Source organism: Cryptomeria japonica, chromosome 2 (genome assembly GCF_030272615.1).
Source record: "Cryptomeria japonica chromosome 2, Sugi_1.0, whole genome shotgun sequence".
Taxonomy (NCBI): domain Eukaryota; kingdom Viridiplantae; phylum Streptophyta; class Pinopsida; order Cupressales; family Cupressaceae; genus Cryptomeria; species Cryptomeria japonica.
The window spans coordinates 76,464,913-76,482,934 of record NC_081406.1 but is presented as its reverse complement, the minus strand read 5'-3'; the positions used below and the strand labels follow the sequence as shown (position 1 = coordinate 76,482,934).

The 18,022-nt window shown below is 37.9% G+C and overlaps 1 protein-coding gene across 1 annotated transcript in view; it reads left to right on the top strand.

Annotated features, from left to right (window-relative positions):
- The window catches only part of LOC131070752 (uncharacterized), a 59,948-nt gene extending 42,387 nt beyond the window's left edge, over positions 1 to 17,561 (top strand). The window contains exons 4-6 of the mRNA XM_058006382.2: positions 16,271 to 16,432; positions 16,941 to 17,024; positions 17,272 to 17,561. Coding sequence (XP_057862365.2) covers positions 16,271 to 16,432; positions 16,941 to 17,024; positions 17,272 to 17,379 — 354 coding nt within the window. The 3' untranslated portion in view covers positions 17,380 to 17,561. The remainder of the gene's footprint in view (positions 1 to 16,270; positions 16,433 to 16,940; positions 17,025 to 17,271) is intronic.
- Positions 17,562 to 18,022: the final 461 nt, after the last annotated feature.

Here is an 18,022-nt window from a genome sequence, read left to right as displayed (position 1 = left end):
CGGGTTTTAAAAATCCGTTTGCATGTATGCACTTTCCAACTTGTATACTTGCAAAAATTTCCCCAAGATCCGAAATTGGTCAAAGTCAAGATTTTCCTATTTCCATTTATTTCCCCTCTTTCTCTCACAAAATTGTGAAGTTCAAGGATCGAAGTTTTTCCCATTTGAAGAAGGAAGAATGTTATTTGTAGTTGAATATGATGTTGCCTTAACACTTTTAAGTCTTCATCAGAGTATTCCAGGTTGTCAATCAATGTTAGATTTGCCGTCATCTCCAATTCCAAAAAAGATGAAGTACAAATATGACAAGTATCAGAACGAGGTTGCACCTTCCCAAGTTTCTTCCCCTTTGGATCGTATCAAAGACACAAAAATAGGGCATGTGGATATGTCAGAGTTTTTCAAGAGGGTGGAAGATCCACAAGATAACAATATGCAACGGCTGTTGGACAGCCATATCCATCATGCATCTTCCTTCCTGGTGGCTGCCCTAGAACCTGAATTTGTTCTCGCTTGCGCCCATCATTTTGACAAGGAGACAAGAGTCATAAAAAATGATGATGGTGAAGCAATAATCTGCCTTGACGCAGACACAATCGAGAAGGTCTTCAGAATACCTCCCGCACTTGTTTACATGAAAATCTCCAAAGAAAGTGCAGTTGAGTATTACGTGAAGAGAGAAAAAGATTGTAAACGACATATCAACAGGTGGATCTAAGAGCCACAAGCCTCCTTCTCAAGGTGGGCTAAGTTGTACCGCTGTGATTTCAAATGGGAGATAGGAGACACCATAACCCTTCTCAGCAGGATAATGGGCCTTGAGTATTCTAATGTTTTTGAGCCCTGGATGTACTAGTTCATCATGTTCATAAGGCAGTCTCATCATATATCATGGGGAGAAGTCATCAATGATGCCTTGTGTGAACAACTTGTAGCAGTCCCTTCCACCATGAATTTCTACATGAACTCATATTTGGTATACTCGGTAGCATCACTTAGACACTTTCCAGGTCTTTCTACCAAGGGTGATCGCTTGCTTATACCAGTTTGGGAATATTATGATCAGTTGCCTTTAAGACCCAGCAGACTGCATTTCAGAAGAGTCCAAGATGCATTCTTCGGTTACTTCATGTGTCAGTTTGACAGAACTCCGAGGAACAAAAGGGTATCAGATGAGGCATGGGAAAGGGTGAGCGAGTATGGATGTTTGTTTCTATAGTTCCCCACCTTCACCTATATGAGAATTGGATGCTATAGTGGTCAGCCATATATGCTTCCTAGGTACCCAACTGATAGGATCATAGTTGAACTACTCGCGACTCGGCTCGACTCGCCAAGCCCTTGAGAAAAAAACTCGGGAAAAACTCGGAAAAACTCGGCGAAAAACTCGGCAACATAAAAACACGCTTAATTTTAATAAAAAATGCATTTTTTTTGCAAAATTTAATGAGAAGATGCATCCAATGAGTCAATAAATGATAACACAAAAGAAACAAGCTGATTCTAGATATATTTGATTGCAAAGTGTCTACAAAATCGCATCCTCATGAGAAATGTTGATGGCTGGAAGCAAAATAGTAAATAGTTATTGTAAAACCAAAAGTAAATACAACTTCCTCTCCCCAGCTCTAGCTAAAACTACTTTCAAACTTTCATCATATTTGAAATTTCATCATTCATACTCATAGTTTCAAACTTTCAACTCAAAGTTGGGGTCAAGGGGCATCACCGAAGGATCCTGAAATTTGACTAAGTCTGGAAAATTGAAGAATCCTCCAAAAACTAGATTTTGCATTATAACTCCTGGAGGTCCGAAACTACTCTCAAACATCCTGACAGTATATATGGAATATAACTTAAAGTATAAGTTCTTATACTTAAATGTTATATTCCATATATGAATCCTGACGGACAGACCAAAAAACTCGGCGATTACTTGAGGGCATAGTGGGCTCTCAGGGTGGCCCTTCCAAGTGAGTTTCCCCCTTCTCAGCCCAAAACCATATAGAAAAACAAAAAATGCATGTATTTTTGGCCGTTTTTTGCTCTTATGCTAACCCAGGCGATTTTTTCTTTAAAACTCGCCGAGTTTTTGACAAAAACTCACCAAAAACTCGGCGAGTTTTCCTGGCGAGTAGAAGTCATTACTACTCGCCAGGTCCAAAAACTCGGCGAGTTTTTGTCACTCGCCGAGTTTTCGGCGAGTGTGCCATCTATGGATAGGATCATTCTTATGGAGTTGGGAAGACAGATCATGGCTGTCCACACTCATCAGTCTGCTAGACACAAGGTTGGAATGGGGATCTTTACAACAAACCCATTAAAAATTGGCCGATATTCTCTTGTCACATCCGTTAAAGCTATAAGGCCATGGAGACTGAAATGCAAGAAATTAAGCTCAAAAGGTTTAAACCTAGAGCTGATTTTGATTACCGGGGTATGAAGGAGAAGATCAAGAAATCCTTTGTGCACGTGCATCGCATTGAAGACATTTGGGTAGATCTTCTCACAGAGGTCGAGGTTCTAAAGATGGATTATTGCAGGCTCACTGTTGAGCAAATTGTTGATTTGAACTTGGTGGATATCCCACAAGGAATGATTGACGATGGGCACGTACTTGATCTTGAATATATTTCACGAAGGGTTGAGGAAGCTCCACTTCCTTTGATCCAATGGTCACACAAAGAGTGCATATCCATTCTTGAGAGATTTCAGCCTATCTTGGCTAACACCAATGCATGGCTGAAAAGTAATGCTGTTAGACTCATAAAAATCAAGATTGGAAAAGAAGATGATTCTACGGGGCCTCTTGGACGTAAGTTTGAGATTCAAGTTGACAACAAGGAAGGTGCATCATCTTCGAGCACAAGGATCAAGTTGCGAGTTAGTAGGGTAGTAGTGCTTCCTCCTGAGGAGACGACAGTTCGTGGGAAGGAAAAATCACGATTTCATGTTCAGGTGGTTGATCTAGATAATCCAGAAGAAGGGCAGCAATCTGATGATGTTCCTAAGTCTCCAGTTTCAAACTCGCCTCATGAGATCATTCCCCTAGTTTCCGATGAGACGCCCCTTTCTCCTCCTGATTTGCTTGTGGATGAATCTCCTCAGAATGCCATTCCCATTTCAGCATACGAGCCACCTCCTAATCATTCATCAACAAGAGAGTGTGTTGGAAGTTCTTAAGGAGATTCCTACTTGTATCCAGTTGTTAGAAATTGATACTTCCACTTCTGATTTTGAAAGTTTATGAGGCAATCTACATGCCCATTGGTAATTGAGCAAACCGTGGTCGCTGTCCAAACAAATATTCCTCCCAGGATGATCACGGTTATTCAAACAGAAACTGCTTCTCCTTTGCCTATAGATGCTTCTAAAGGGGAGTTGATGACTTTACCTCCATGGCTTAGCTCTTTTACTCCAAAAAGGAAGAAGCAAGAAATCTCACTTGATGCCTTTGACTATCAGCAACTAAAAACATTCTAGATCCAAGGTTGCTAAGAAGGCCAAGACTATCTCCAGAGTAACTGTTGACAGTAACAAGATGAAGGTAGCTGAAATTGTTGAACCCATTGCAGATAAGCCACTTGAAGAAATGTCAGCTGTTGATTATAAGGTTACAAGGATAGAATTGGGTAAACAAACGCATGAGGTGATTAAACATGATGCTCAGTTTTCTGTAGCTTTGCTGGTACAACGATGTGATGAACTTTGTAGCAAAAAAAGACAAGCTAGAAGAGGAAAATTGACAACTTATGGCAGTTGTTCATAAAATCACAAAACCTGCTGCTGAAGGGAGTAACTCCATAGGTTCTTCTGGTTCCCAAGAATCAATTCGTGGAGTGGAAAGGGCTGCTCAGAAGGTACAGGCATTGGATTCCTGGGTTGATTAGCTTCATGATCTATGTGCACAAGTGATGAAAGACATTTTTCAAATGATGTCTAAGTTGGAAACCATTGAGGAGAAACTGGATCAGGCTTCCAATACTTTCAAAAAGAATCTGGAAAGTGTTGAAGAGAGTTTGACGATTTGGCGTACCATGCCCCAACAACAGTTGAGTGTTTTATAGGAGCATGCCATCATCTCTTCTAGGGTCATGTACTTGGAATTTGAAGAGCTTCTGGAAAACAAGGCTCTTGTTCTTAAATCCCTCATTGAGGAGATCGGTGATGCAATGAGATTCCGGGGTGAAGTTTTTCGAGATATTGTCTCACATTGTGAAAGGGCCTCTTGCAACATATTAAGCCAAGATGGAGAGTTGATTCTAGAAGAAGAAGTTCTTGTTGATTTACAGATGAGGATTCATAATGAATGGAGGAGCGAACAATTCTCGGCCGCTTCAATTCAAATATTGATGAAACACAAAGCCTTTTTGCATGAAATTTAGGCCATTCTGGATAAAAACAGCTCTGGGCTCCTCCAGTGTCATGATACTATTGTGAAGACCATGGTTGTTGCCAAGAACACCCATGAACCGGATCCTGAGGAACTACAAATGATCATCCAGAAGTTTAAGGGATTCGTGTCTTCCCGTGTCGCGACTCAAGTGTTTTTCAACACTTAGTTGTATTTTTCCACTTTTGTAATCTTTAGTTGTAGTTTTCCTTTCGACAAGTTACATGTAAAAGTATTTTTTTGTAAAATGCAGGTTAACTCATTACTTGCACTTTTGTAATTACATGTAAGGCAACTACAAGTTGTGTTCAGTTAGGACTGTAGTTGGAATAAGTCTTCGTTAGTTATTGAAGTCTTAGTTAGTTATTGAACAAGTCTTGGTGGTTGAAAGAATTTCTCAAGTTAGTTAGGATCCTCCCACCTTTTTCTCATGACTCCTCTCCTATAAATACTCGAGGGGGTCTATTGTATTTTTTTATCTTTTTGAAAGCAAGCAAAAACTCTGTCAAATTTGCAGCAAAGAAGTCTTTGAGCTTTTATGTGTAAATTGAAAGATTGAAAGGAATAGAAGAAAATTACTCAAGCTTTGAGTCTTTGTGCTATATTCTTGAGTTGGTGTTCCATATCTCCTTCCTTGCAAGTGTTTCTTTGAGAGCTTAATCGAATTTGATTTGCAGTCTTTGAGCTGCAAGTATTGAAGATTAATTTAGTTAAAGTAGAAGTTCTATTGGAAAAAGCTGTAAGACTTTGTTCTTACACTTGTTCTTAACAGAATTTAGAAGTAGATTTTGTGAGAAATAGCTAAGTCTTTGAGCTTACACTACTTCTCATTGTTTTAAGAAGAAAAGAATAAGAAATTCCAGTCTTTGAGCTATTATAACTTGTCCTTTATAGCATTAGTATAGAAAAGGGTAGATAAGACTTCATATAATCAAGTCTTTGAGCTTGATATTGCTGTCCCGTCCCGAAGGAAGTGACAGGAGTCTTTGCGCTTTCAGGAAACTTCATTTCATTTGAAAGTGGTTACTGTTGTTTATATCCAATCGCTATCTTTTTCTGTGAAGAGAAAAGAATATTTTCTTTCTTGAAAGAAGAAGAAAGATTGCTGTCCCATCCTATTTTATTTTCAAAGTTGTAGTTAGATAGGGGGAGCCTTCCCTTAATTAGGAGAGTTTTACTCACACGCTATGGTTGAAACCACAATTTTGTATATTTCTCCAAGTGTACAAAATTTTCAACCAACACATACCATGGTTTTGGTGCTCATGTCTAGATGTTGAGCGCTAGATTGGGGTTGTGGAGGAATTTTTCTCCCAACCCAAAATTCCTTCACCATGTCATTTCCACGCCCAAGCATGGAGCATGAGCGCCAAATGGGGGTCTTGGAGGAATGTTTCTCCAAGGCACAAATTCCTGCATACCAAGGAAATGGCGCCTAGTCTTGGGTTAGAGCTCTAGAATGGGGGTGTGGAGGAATTTTCCTCCAACCCAAAGTTCCTGTAGACCATAGAATCAACGCCCAAGTAAGGGTATAGAGCGCTAGACAGGGGGTCAGGAGGAATTTTCCTCAAGCAAAAATTCCTCTATGACAAAGATTCAGCACCCAAGGTTGAATTGGAATGATTGATCAAGGAAGAAAAAAGGAATTCCTCCCTCAAGGATGAAAATTTCACCCAGGATGAAAAAATTTCAAGATAAAGGAAAATTGGCCAAGAGAATTTTCTCTCTTGAATTTTGAAGCCAAAAATGGAAAATTTCCTAAAAAAATGGAAAAGTAATGAGTTGATGAAAAATCTCCTTTCGAACAAGATGAATTCAAAAACACGAAAAAATTCTTCTCGGATAAAATTTTCTCTCCATAAATCCAGACGAATAGGGTTTCTTTCCAAGTGGGAAGGAAAATCTTTCAAAATATCCTTCTAAAATTCAAAATGGAAACATTTTCACGATCAATGAGTTGGCAACATGCAAAAGGAAATATTTCGAATTTATGAGGCATGACTTAAGGAATTATGGAAATTTCCATTTTTGAACTCAATGATAATGGTTGGACCCGTTTGCATGGCGAGTTGTCAAGGAAAGTATGACGCATTTTTAAATGCAACTGCTAAGTTTAACCTCTCACCAACAAAGCAACTTGGTGGAAAAATTCATTTAAACGATGAATCTCAATTTATTTCTCACGTGCAATTTGGAGAAATTTGAAGTCAAAGAGAGGTGGAGAAAAATCAGATTCGAAGAATTTATTTATTTTCTAGAAGTTCTTGTTCGTGGAGGTTCTATTTTATTCCACATTGGGAAGTTACATGCTGGAATTTCTTCAACATTATTTTATTTAATTCCTTACAACAATTTTAATGTTAACTTATTTTGTTTTGTAGGAGTGGTGGAATCTAGCAAGGCTGCGGCTACTTCTCGATAGGCGTAGATTAAGAATGAGATGAAAGGATTCCTTCCAAAATCCTATATTATTTCTAAGTGGAAGGAAATCAGCGTTACTAACTTGGGGACTTTTGAGCAAGGAGCTTTCAGGAACAAGATTTTTGGAACTATAGGACACACTCCATCAGCCACTATTGTCAAATTTGTTAAAAGTGGAATCGTCTCAGTCGACGGTTTCTCTGCGCCCATCCAATTCCCAGAGCTGATCTTAGAATGTGCAAAGCATTATAATCCAGAAAGAAGGGCAATTCTAACCTCAGACGGCAAGCTTCTAGCCAACTGGACCACAGAGGCAATTGGAGAAATGTTTGGAATTCCGACATTCCATTCCATGACATACAAAACCAAAGATATGCCAGGATTATTAACAAAACCTGGATGGTAAAGTCAAGGCCTCGTATTACAAAAATGCCCAAGCAGATCACCAGTTTTGATTTCAAGCAAGAATATGCCAACCTAGTGATGATGCTGAATAGGATTATGGGATGTTCGCATGCCTTCACATTTGAAACCTGGATGTTCTTCTTCATCGGCGAGGTTATGAATGCTAACGGGATAGTGGATTGGGCAAGATTGATCAGTCATTATGTGCATGAATAGTTGAAGATTTTGAAGGAGAAGCAGGCCCAATCCTTTTACATGAGCTCGTATGTGATTTATTTGTTGGCTAGGAGGGGTAACTTCAATGGCTTGCCAGGAAAGGGGCCCATGCTCCATGCCAATTAGGTATCTTCCTTATACCCTATCCTTACCTTCCCCAAATAATTGATATCTCTTCTAATTAATTGGCACCCCACCCCCTTATTAATCAGCCTGCTAGAATAAGACAACATAATTTTTTAAATAAATTGTATTGATTCACCTTGTAGGGTAGGTTATACCCTACTTAAAAAAATTAATTTCCATTTCGCAAGCGTTATAAATATTTTCTCGACTTGAATTCATTACACGTCTCACAAATTTGTACTTACATTACATGTCTCAGAACGGTAACTTCGACGACTTGCTAGGAAAGGGGCCCATAGGATGTGGGCTAGGACTCTTTAAGGTCCACAAATATTATCCCTAGTTACACTTGTACAACATTGATTCTTTCAAGTTGGTGAATGATACTTTCACGATGTACTTAACTAGACTATTGCAGGGCGAACTTCACATGAGATTGTCGTTAGAAGCCAGGGCCTTGATACAAAAATTTGGAGCCTAGTACATCCAGTTTCCAAAGTTTACTTACATCTAAATCCAAGAATATTCCTTCCAACTGAACAAGCTACCAAGGTATCTGTTGTCATTTTATAACACCCTTGGTCCATTAGTAAGAACCAATCGGAGATACGATCCATGGACCAACGTTGCCCTAATTGACCGAGGACTGAGCAGAAGAATCATGAAGTAGGAAGTGTTGCCTTGTTCGAATGAGGTCCTTCCCTTGGCCTTTTCCTCTTTCCTCGGAACTCTGGAACCCCAAGGTTCCGAGGTTCTTCCCCTTTGCCTTCTCTTGTTCTCCTTCTCCGAAACTTCGGAACCCCGAGGTTCCAAAGTTCCTTTCCCTTGTCTTCTCCAGAACTCTGGAACCCTGAGGTTCCGAAGTTCCTTCCCTTTGCCGCCTCTCCCCTTCTTTTCCAGGAACTCTAGAACCCCAAGGTTCCGAAGTTCCCCCTTCCCTTTCTTCTCTTTCCTGGAACTTCCTCTCGGAACTTCGGAACCCCGAGGTTCCGAAGTTCCCTCCTCTTCTTCTCCTTCTTCTCTTCGGTGTTCATGCATTGTAGCTCCTGCAAGATAAGTAAACCATACTCGTATATGTCTGTTATCATTTATATTTTGCTTACTGATTTGAAACATGATAAATTGATATAAAATAATGGTATTGATTCGATTGCTATAATATATATTGATGTGTTATCGGGTTATTAAAACCTGGTAACATATTATGTGCATCGAACCTCAACTAAATGCTGTTGTTATTAAAGCACCAATTCAGTATTTGCTATCAGGTGTAAACAAGCATTGCTTCACTGCTTGGTAAAACACTTTAGTTAATTAATGAAATATGCATCGATTCAAATATACAATGTGCACTTTGGTTATCGGGTGCATTAAGGCACCGATCCAAATTATGATATGCAATATGTTTATCGGGGTTATATGTGAACCAATCCATTATGTAAATAGCATTGTGTTAAGAGATAAAACAAAAGTATATTGAAAAGGCACCGATCAATGGGTGCATTGATCGATCATGCCTAAAAGGCATGACCGGTCACTACACCTATTGACCGGTTGTCTAAATGATATATATACCAATTGAATTCATTTGGAGAAGGCATAGAAAAATATTAAAATGATCTCTCTCTCATAGTCTGCACATAAATAAATCAGAATCGTTAAGACACAAAATTATAAATTGCAATCACATAGCATTGCTAGTATTTAACTTGTTCTTCAATAGAAATTGAATATACTTTACATGGTATCAGAGCCACGGTAATCGAACCTAAGGCTATTTGATTTTGATAAATTCAAGGACAAAGTTATAAACTACATCACATTTCTAAAATGGCCAATGCTATCAGATTCGAAGATAGACTCGGAGGTAGCGAAGATTTTTCAGCGTGGAAGTTTAGAATCAAAGTGATTTTGAGAGAAAACAAAGTTTATTCATATGTTCAAACTGAAAATGCACAGCTAGAAGATGAACCTGACAAATCAAACATGGATTGAGGGAAATGAAAAGGCTATTAAAATAATAGTGGATGGGGTAAGAAATAACATAATGCCCATCATTAAAAAGTATGAGACGACTTATAAAATGTTCAAGGCACTCGAAAGGACATTTGAGATATCAAATGCAAGTCGTACTCTGGCATTGAAACGAGAGATCAATCATATCAGTATGAACAAAGGGGAGACAATTAACTCCTACTTTATGCGGATATCAAGCCTAAGAGATGACGTAGCTTCCCTTGGATATGAGATCCAAAGCAAAGAGTTAACACTCATTTCTCTAGATGGGTTGCCTAGTGGATGTAACACTTTCGTCCAAGGCATCAGTGCTAGGTCTAAATATCCCAAGTTTGAAAGATTAAGAGATGACTGTCTACAAGAAGAATCAAGATTGAAGAAGGTAGGAATAAAACAGAAGAATATAGACGAAGACTTGCAAGTCCTAAATACAAACACTAATAAGAAGTACAAGAAGAAGCAATTTAGGAAGAGAAAAGCTTATCAAGGCAAGAACACTTCAAAGAAAGACCTATCACATGTTCAATGTTATAGGTGTGACAAATTCAGACACTATTGCAAAATGTCCAGAGAAAGGAAAGCAAGCTACATTTGCCATAGTGAAGAAATCCAAAAGAGAAAATTACTCCGAGAACTATGTCCTCTACTCAGCACTTACAAGCCATGCTTCAAACAAATCTAACTCATGGGTGATCGACAGTGGTTCATCCAGACACATCATCGGTTTTAGAGAAGTACTAGACTCCATGATAGAGGAGGATGATGAGGATGTGACCATCGGAGATGATTCATCACATCCAGTCAGAGGAATTGGAACCTGCACCATCAAACTAAAGACAGGCATGTCATTACGACTTGAAGGGGTACTATATGTTCCTGGCATCAGAAGAAATCTAATCTCCATATCAGCACTAGAAGATCAAGGATACAGAGTGACCTTCATTGAAAACAAGGTGTTGGCTTGGCCAAAGAAATCCTTCATCAAGAACGCTAAGGTCATTGGTCAAAGACAAGGCTATTTGTATGAGCTATGCACAGAGCCCAATCTAGCCTTGATCCATGAAGCCACTAATGCAAATGAAGTGTGGCACAGGAGATTAGGCCATCTGAATTATAGAGCTTTGTCAACTATGGGAAACCTTGTCACAGGTCTACCTAAGTTGAAGCAATATCATTCAGAGGCATGCAAAGGATGTGCCCTAGGTAAGAATACCAAAAGTGCATTTCAGAATAGTACTAGGAAAACTAGCAAAGTTTTGGAATTAGTTCATTCTGATGTATGTGGACCTATGTCCGTACACTCTCTAGGGGGATTCTTGTACTATGTAATTTTTGTTGATGACTACTCTAGGAAGACTTGGATCTACTTTCTGAAATGTAAAGAATCAGAAGAGATCCTAAGTAGATTTAAAGAGTTTAAAACTTTAACAGAAAACCTCTCAGAAAACAAAATTAAAACCCTAAGAACTGACAATGGGGGGAATACACATTAGAACTATTTAAAGATTTTTGTAAAAATTATGGGATTAAGAGGGAGTTAACAATACCTTATAACCCTCAACAAAATGGAGTAGCTGAAAGAAAAAATAGGACCATAGTAGAAGCTGCCAAAGCTATGATACTAGATCAAAATCTAAACTTGAATCTTTGGGCAGAAGCAACTAGCACTGCTGTGTACATACAAAACAGATGTCCTCATTCACACCTTGAAGATAAAACTCTTGAGGAAGTCTTTACCAAAACAAAGCTAGATATCAGCCACCTTAGGATATTTGGGTGTCCTGTCTATATACATGTACCTAAAGAGAAAAGACTAAAACTAGAGCCCTCTGGAAAAAGGGGAATACTTGTAGGGTACAGTGAAACTTCTAAAGCTTACAAAATCCTATGTACAAGGGCAGAGAAATATTGAACTCAGTAGGGATGTAATCTTCGAAGAAGATTTAGCCTTCAAAAGGGCCCAAAATACAATAGAACTTGAAATCTATAATCCTACTCCTAACCTAGTAGAAGATCCTACTCTTGAGCTTCAGAGGGAGTATCTTGAGGAAATTATAGGTGAAACACAAAATCCACCTATAGAAAAACTCAAGAAAAGACCACTATGGGCCACCAAAACTGTAGCAGAAGCTCAGAAGTTCGCTGCTCCTTCAGGAACCTTCAGGGAAAGCAAGAGGCCTAATAAGTTCACCAACTATGTTGCCCTTATGAATGATCTCTCTAAAGTTGAAACAAACAATGTATCAGATGCACTCAAACATCAAGTATGGAAAGATGCCATGTCTGAAGAGTATCAGTCCATTATGAAGAATGATGTTTGGGAGATTGTTCCTAGGCCAACCAAGAAATCTGTTGTGTCTTCTAAATGGTTGTTTAAAATCAAGCATGTCGCAGATGGCAGTATTGAAAAGCACAAGGCCAGATTTGTAGCTAGAGGGTTCTCACAGAAGGAAGGAATAGATTACGAAGAGACATTTGCACCTATTGCCAGGTATATATCAGTAAGAGCTGTACTAGCCATTGCAGTAGCAAAGGGGTGGAAGGTACATCAGATGGATATAAAGACAACATTTCTAAATGGCGAGATCTCAAAAGAAGTCTACTTAGAGCAACCTGAAGGGTTTGAAATTCATGATGTGGAGTCTCATGCGTGTAGAGTCAAGAAAGCTCTCTATGGGCTCAAACAGGCTCCCAGGGCCTGGTATGAAAGAATTGACACCTATCTCTCAAAGCTAGGTTTCTCTAAGAATGATGCGGATCCTAATCTCTACCTCAAAAGAAATAAAGGTGATATGCTAATATTGATTTTATATGTTGATGACTTATTAATCACAAGAAATGATCATCTAATAGATCAATGCAAGAAAGATCTATCCACAGAATTTGATATGAAGAACTTGGGGCTTCTTCATTACTTCCTAGGATTGGAAGTATGGCAGAATCCTGATAATATTGTACTGAACCAAGGGAAGTACACCTTGGACATATTTACGAGATTCAGAATGCTAAACTGCAAGCCCATGACCTCTCCTATGGAAACCAACTTCCATAAACTAAAAGAAGCAATAGCAGAGTCAAAACCCACTGACCCTACTCAATACAGGCAGATGATTGGGTCAATGATGTATCTGGTAAATACAAGGCTAGATATCTGTTATGCTGTTAATGCTCTAAGTCAGTTCATGTGTGAACCTAAGGAGATACACCTGGTTGCAGTAAAACATATAATGAGATACTTACAAGGTACTCTAAAGCTTGGTCTTAAATATGAGAAAATTGACATAGACCTACATGGATTTACAGATTCAGATTGGGCTGGCAGTGTGACTGACAGAAATAGCACTTTAGGGTGCTGCTTCAGTTTAGGTTCAGCCATGATATCCTGGATCAGCAGAAAACAATCTTCAGTAGCTCAGAGTTCCACTGAGGCTGAATATATTGCAGCTTCCATGGCTGCTCGAGATGCAATATGGCTTAGGAAGTTGCTTGTGGGATTGTTTGGAGAACCTATGAAACCTACAGTTATTCAGTGTGACAATCAAAGCTGCATAAAACTCTCTGTAAATCTAGTATTTCATGACAGGTCCAAACATATTGAGATTCCATACCATTATGTGCGAGATATGGTTGACAGGAATGTGATTAAATTAGAATATGTGTGTACAGGAGATCAGACTGCAGATATTCTGACCAAACCTCTTTCCAGAGTGAAGGTTGATCACTTCAGAAAGGGCATCGGTATGATAGAAAGGTAATCTGCTTCGTAATCTATACTTACATATATTTAAGATGTTTCATGTGTAAACTTCTTTGTCATGTTTGGACAATCTTTGGTTTTTTTGCCACCTGTGTTCATATCTAAGAGGTGATGATCTCTCAGATACTGAACACTTGTATGTAGACATCATAAGGTGATGATCTTATGGTACTCAAACCAACGATCATGTTGGATCTCTGGTAAGTCATGGATGTGCCATGACTGCGTTGTGATAAAACATTTATAAAATGTTATTGCACTTATCACAACTTGGATATGATGAGAATTTAAACACTTCTTATATGGTTATCCTTGTATTGCGTGCTTAGGCAATACTGATATCACATGCTTAGGTGATATCTCGACCAGTGATCATGTTGGATCTCTGGTAAGTCATGGATGTGTCATGACTGTGTTGTGAGAAACATTTAGAAAATGTTATTGCACTTATCACAACTTGGATATGATGAGAACTTAACACTTCTCATATGGATTATCCTTAGAAGTATTTCATGTTTAGGCAATACAAATATCACATGTTTAGGTGATATCTTGATAAATATTTGTATCACATGCTTAGGTGATACTTTATATAACATGGTCAAGTGATGTTCTTTTATTTTTCATATCATATGTTTTGATGATATTTCACATGATATAGATTTTGATGACTGACATTATCTTGGTTATGAAAGAGAAATGTGATGCAGGTTACCTATCTTCCAGAGCCAAGAGGGAGTGTTAATGCATTGTAGCTCCTACAAGATAAGTAAACCATACTCGTATATGTCTGTTATCATTTATATTTTGCTTACTGATTTGAAACATGATAAATTGATATAAAATAATGGTATTGATTCGATTGCTATAATATATATTGATATGTTATCGGGTTGTTAAAACCCGGTAACATATTATATGCATCGAACCTCAACTAAATGCTGTTGTTATTAAAGCACCGATTCAGTATTTGCTATCGGGTGTAAACAAGCACCGCTTCATTGCTTGGTAAAACACTTTAGTTAATTAATGAAATATGCACCGATTCAAATATACAATGTGCACTTTGGTTATCGGGTGCATTAAGGCACCAATCCAAATTATGATATGCAATATGTTTATCGGGGTTATATGTGAACCGATCCATTATGTAAATAGCATTGTGTTAAGAGATAAAACAAAAGTATATTGAAAAGGCACCGATCAATGGGTGCATTGATTGGTTGCCTAAATGATATATATACCAATTGAATTCATTTGGAGAAGACATAGAAAAATATTAAAATGATCTCTCTCCCACAGTCTGCACATAAATAAATCAGAATTGTTAGACACAAAATTATAAATTGCAATCACATAGCATTGCTAGTATTTAATTTGTTCTTCAATAGAAATTGAATATACTTTACATTCGGAACTCTGGAACCCTGAGGTTCCGAAGTTCCTTCCCTTTGCCCCTTTTTCCAGTTCTCTGAAACTCCGAAACCTTGAGGTTCCGAAGTTCCTTCCTTTGCCCCTTTTTCCAGTTCTCCGAAACTCCGGAACCTCGAAGTTCCGAAGTTCCCTGTTGCTCTCCTTTCTCCTACCCCGGACCCCCGAGGTTCCGAGGTTCTCTCCTTGTCTTCCCCACTTCGGGAAACGTGTCTTCCCCACTTTAGGAACCCTAGTTTCCGAAGTCCCCGGACTTCCTTCCGACTAGCGACACTTCCGGATGGCGTGATCAACACTCAAAGCTTTAAATGCTCCAACAGTTTTGGTGACTTGTGCATCTTCTTTTGTGAAGCCACAGGGGTGCATTTAATGTTTTGGCAAAATTTCCATCAAGAGAGGTACGGGGCCATGCTTGTTGTGGTGACTTATGTCATGTCTGCATACTTTGACTTTGGAAGGTCAATCAATCCACCTTCTCAAGGTTGCCTTTTGTGGGTATGGCTAGGTTGCTTGCATGTACAAGTCAAGTGCATACACTTCCTTGCACTCCCAGATTGACATGCAGGGGTCATGATCACTCTTGTAACCATTTTCTATATAAGGATTTTAAACCTCATTGTAAAGGGTTCTCTCCCTACTGCCTTGAGCTTTCCTATGCTCTTCTCTTCTCTTGAAGACTTGTAATTATTTTTGCATTTCTGCAACTGTAAGTTTGGCCTTACAGTTGAAAGCAAATGTAAGCAAATGTTGCAGTAGATGATAAAAAGGGATGCTAAAAAGGGATGCCAATAGAAAATCTTACTATTGAAAGCCTTCAAGTTCAAGAAGCTCCAGATTTTTAATCTTTTTGTCAATTTTATAATTTTTATCTCAATCATAGATCTTAAAGGAGATATGAAATGTCAAATTTTTTCCCTTCCCATACAAAGCTGTCTTGAGAATATTTTTATTAATAATTTCACTCTTTTGACGCATGACACCCAAGAGCAAAGTTTTCTCAGTTTCTAATTCATATTTTATATATAATTAATTAGTGCAAAACTTGGGACAAGTTTCAGGATGATCTTAAATTTTTATTTCAAAATTCTGAATAAATTTGTCACTTGATGAGAGCTGCATGAGGTTACAACTTTCATTAAGCCATGGGAATTTTCATTTTGCATTTTGGTTTCTGTCATCTAGATCAAATTTGAAATGTACAACTTTAAGGAATGCATACAAGAGTGCCTTTGCATCAGTAGAAGACAACACAAGATCTCTAGTTCAATCATTTCGCTCAGCGTCATTTATTCAATATATTTAGATACAAGAACCAAGATACTTAAGTTACAAGCTGCATGGTTACAGTTCTTCTTTATGCACATTTTAGCGAACTTTTAATGTCTACTTATTAATACAAATGCAATTATCTCAGGCAATATGTGTATGCTAGTAGCATGGATATTCAATGTTTTCATAGCAAGAAGATTATTTAGTGTGGTGGTTGACTTTATCTGGTTTTGAAGATTGAACTTGCTTCAGGAGAACAAGTTGAAAGCCTGCAGCCTCAATTTGATGAAATTCAGAAATTGAGTGGCAGAGGGGTCATTGTAACAGGGCTCGCTCCCCAGCAATCTGGATTTGATTTTTACTCACGTTTTTTCTGTCCACAATTTGGCATTAATGAGGTAGGGAATCTGAGTTTTGAGGTGAAATAGAATGTTCTTCTCAAATAAATATTTGTTTATTTGAAAATTTGTTGATTGTATGGCACTAACTGAAAAATTCAGAAAATTTATGTCGAACTTTAATTTGTATTCTCTTCTATAATAACTCCTTATTTGATGAACGGACAAAAAAGAAAATAATGATTGATAGAATAAGTATCATTGGTTCCTTAGCATACATTTTTGAATTAAAAAATGCTTCTTCGTTAATAAGATTATGAAATGCTGTAAAAAAGAAAATAATCCCCAACAGTAAATTAAAGTTTTGCATAAATTTTCTGTGAGCTTGAAGAGATCTTGATTTTGCATTGATCCTTAGAATAGGGTGAATTTACGCTCATAACAAACTCTTGTATTTATGTGATAAATATCTTACTTGTCAGCATTTAACTTGAGAATTTGTTAAATTGATTCCTTTCTGTTCTCTTGGAATCTTCTTTGTGTATTACATTCTCTCGTCACCTTTCAGGACCCTGTTTGTGGAAGCGCCCACTGTGCATTGGGACCTTATTGGGCCACAAAGCTTGGGAAAACCCATTTAGTTGCTTACCAGGTAAATTGTACATTTCATCATAGGTTTAGATGGGAGTTGAACACATGGAGGATGCTTTCAGCTAGTTATAAATTATAACTATATACCAATCTAATCTCTCTTTATAATTTCTGTTTGATTTACTTTTTATGCATATGCGTAATTGCCTATACATGAGAGTGTATTTATGGTTGCCTTTTATTGGATGCTTCAAATATCTCATAGTTTGGGTGGTTGTCTGAATTTACCCAATCCTTATGTGAATCAGGCATCAAAAAGAGGTGGGAAGTTGGTCCTTCAAGTGGTAGAGGATGGAAAACGTATTCTTTTACAGGGTGAAGCTGTTAATGTCATGTCAGGCATGCTTACAGCTTAGCTCAAGGAAATATGAGAGTGCAAAGATCTTGATAGATACGTTATAATATGGCTAACCGTTGGGGCATATTTAATGTCCTAAAGTCATCAGCTTACACTGATTGCTGGGGGATTACCTCTCATGTCACAAATTATTTAAGATATTTATTAAATTTAAAACCTTTTTTTTTCCCTATTTCAAAACTGCTACTATTTTAACAGTTGCGATATACTTGCTGTAGACATTCCCAATTTGGGTGGTTGAAAGTCTTTATCACTTCCAAAACATTAATTAAGGTTGACTGGCAGGACAGTAGAGCACACAGACATGCTAGCACACCACAAGGACTTGAACATCCAAGTAATTTTCAGCCTTGGGTGTTAGGAGTAGAGAATGATGATTTAGTATAGCTACAATTTCTGCCCTTTCTTTTGGCTTAGCTTAAGATCAATGACCATCCAAAAAAACATGACCATAAATGAATTGGCATAGTGACCAAAAATTTAGTTTATAACCATGTTAATAATGTCTTGGCATGATTACACCTACAAAACACTTGATCGTCCAATTCTTCTCTACCATTTTAAGTGAAAGACTATTATACCAACCGTCTATATTTTATAGAAAAATTTTGGTGAACCATTAGCAACCTCAAGACTCAATA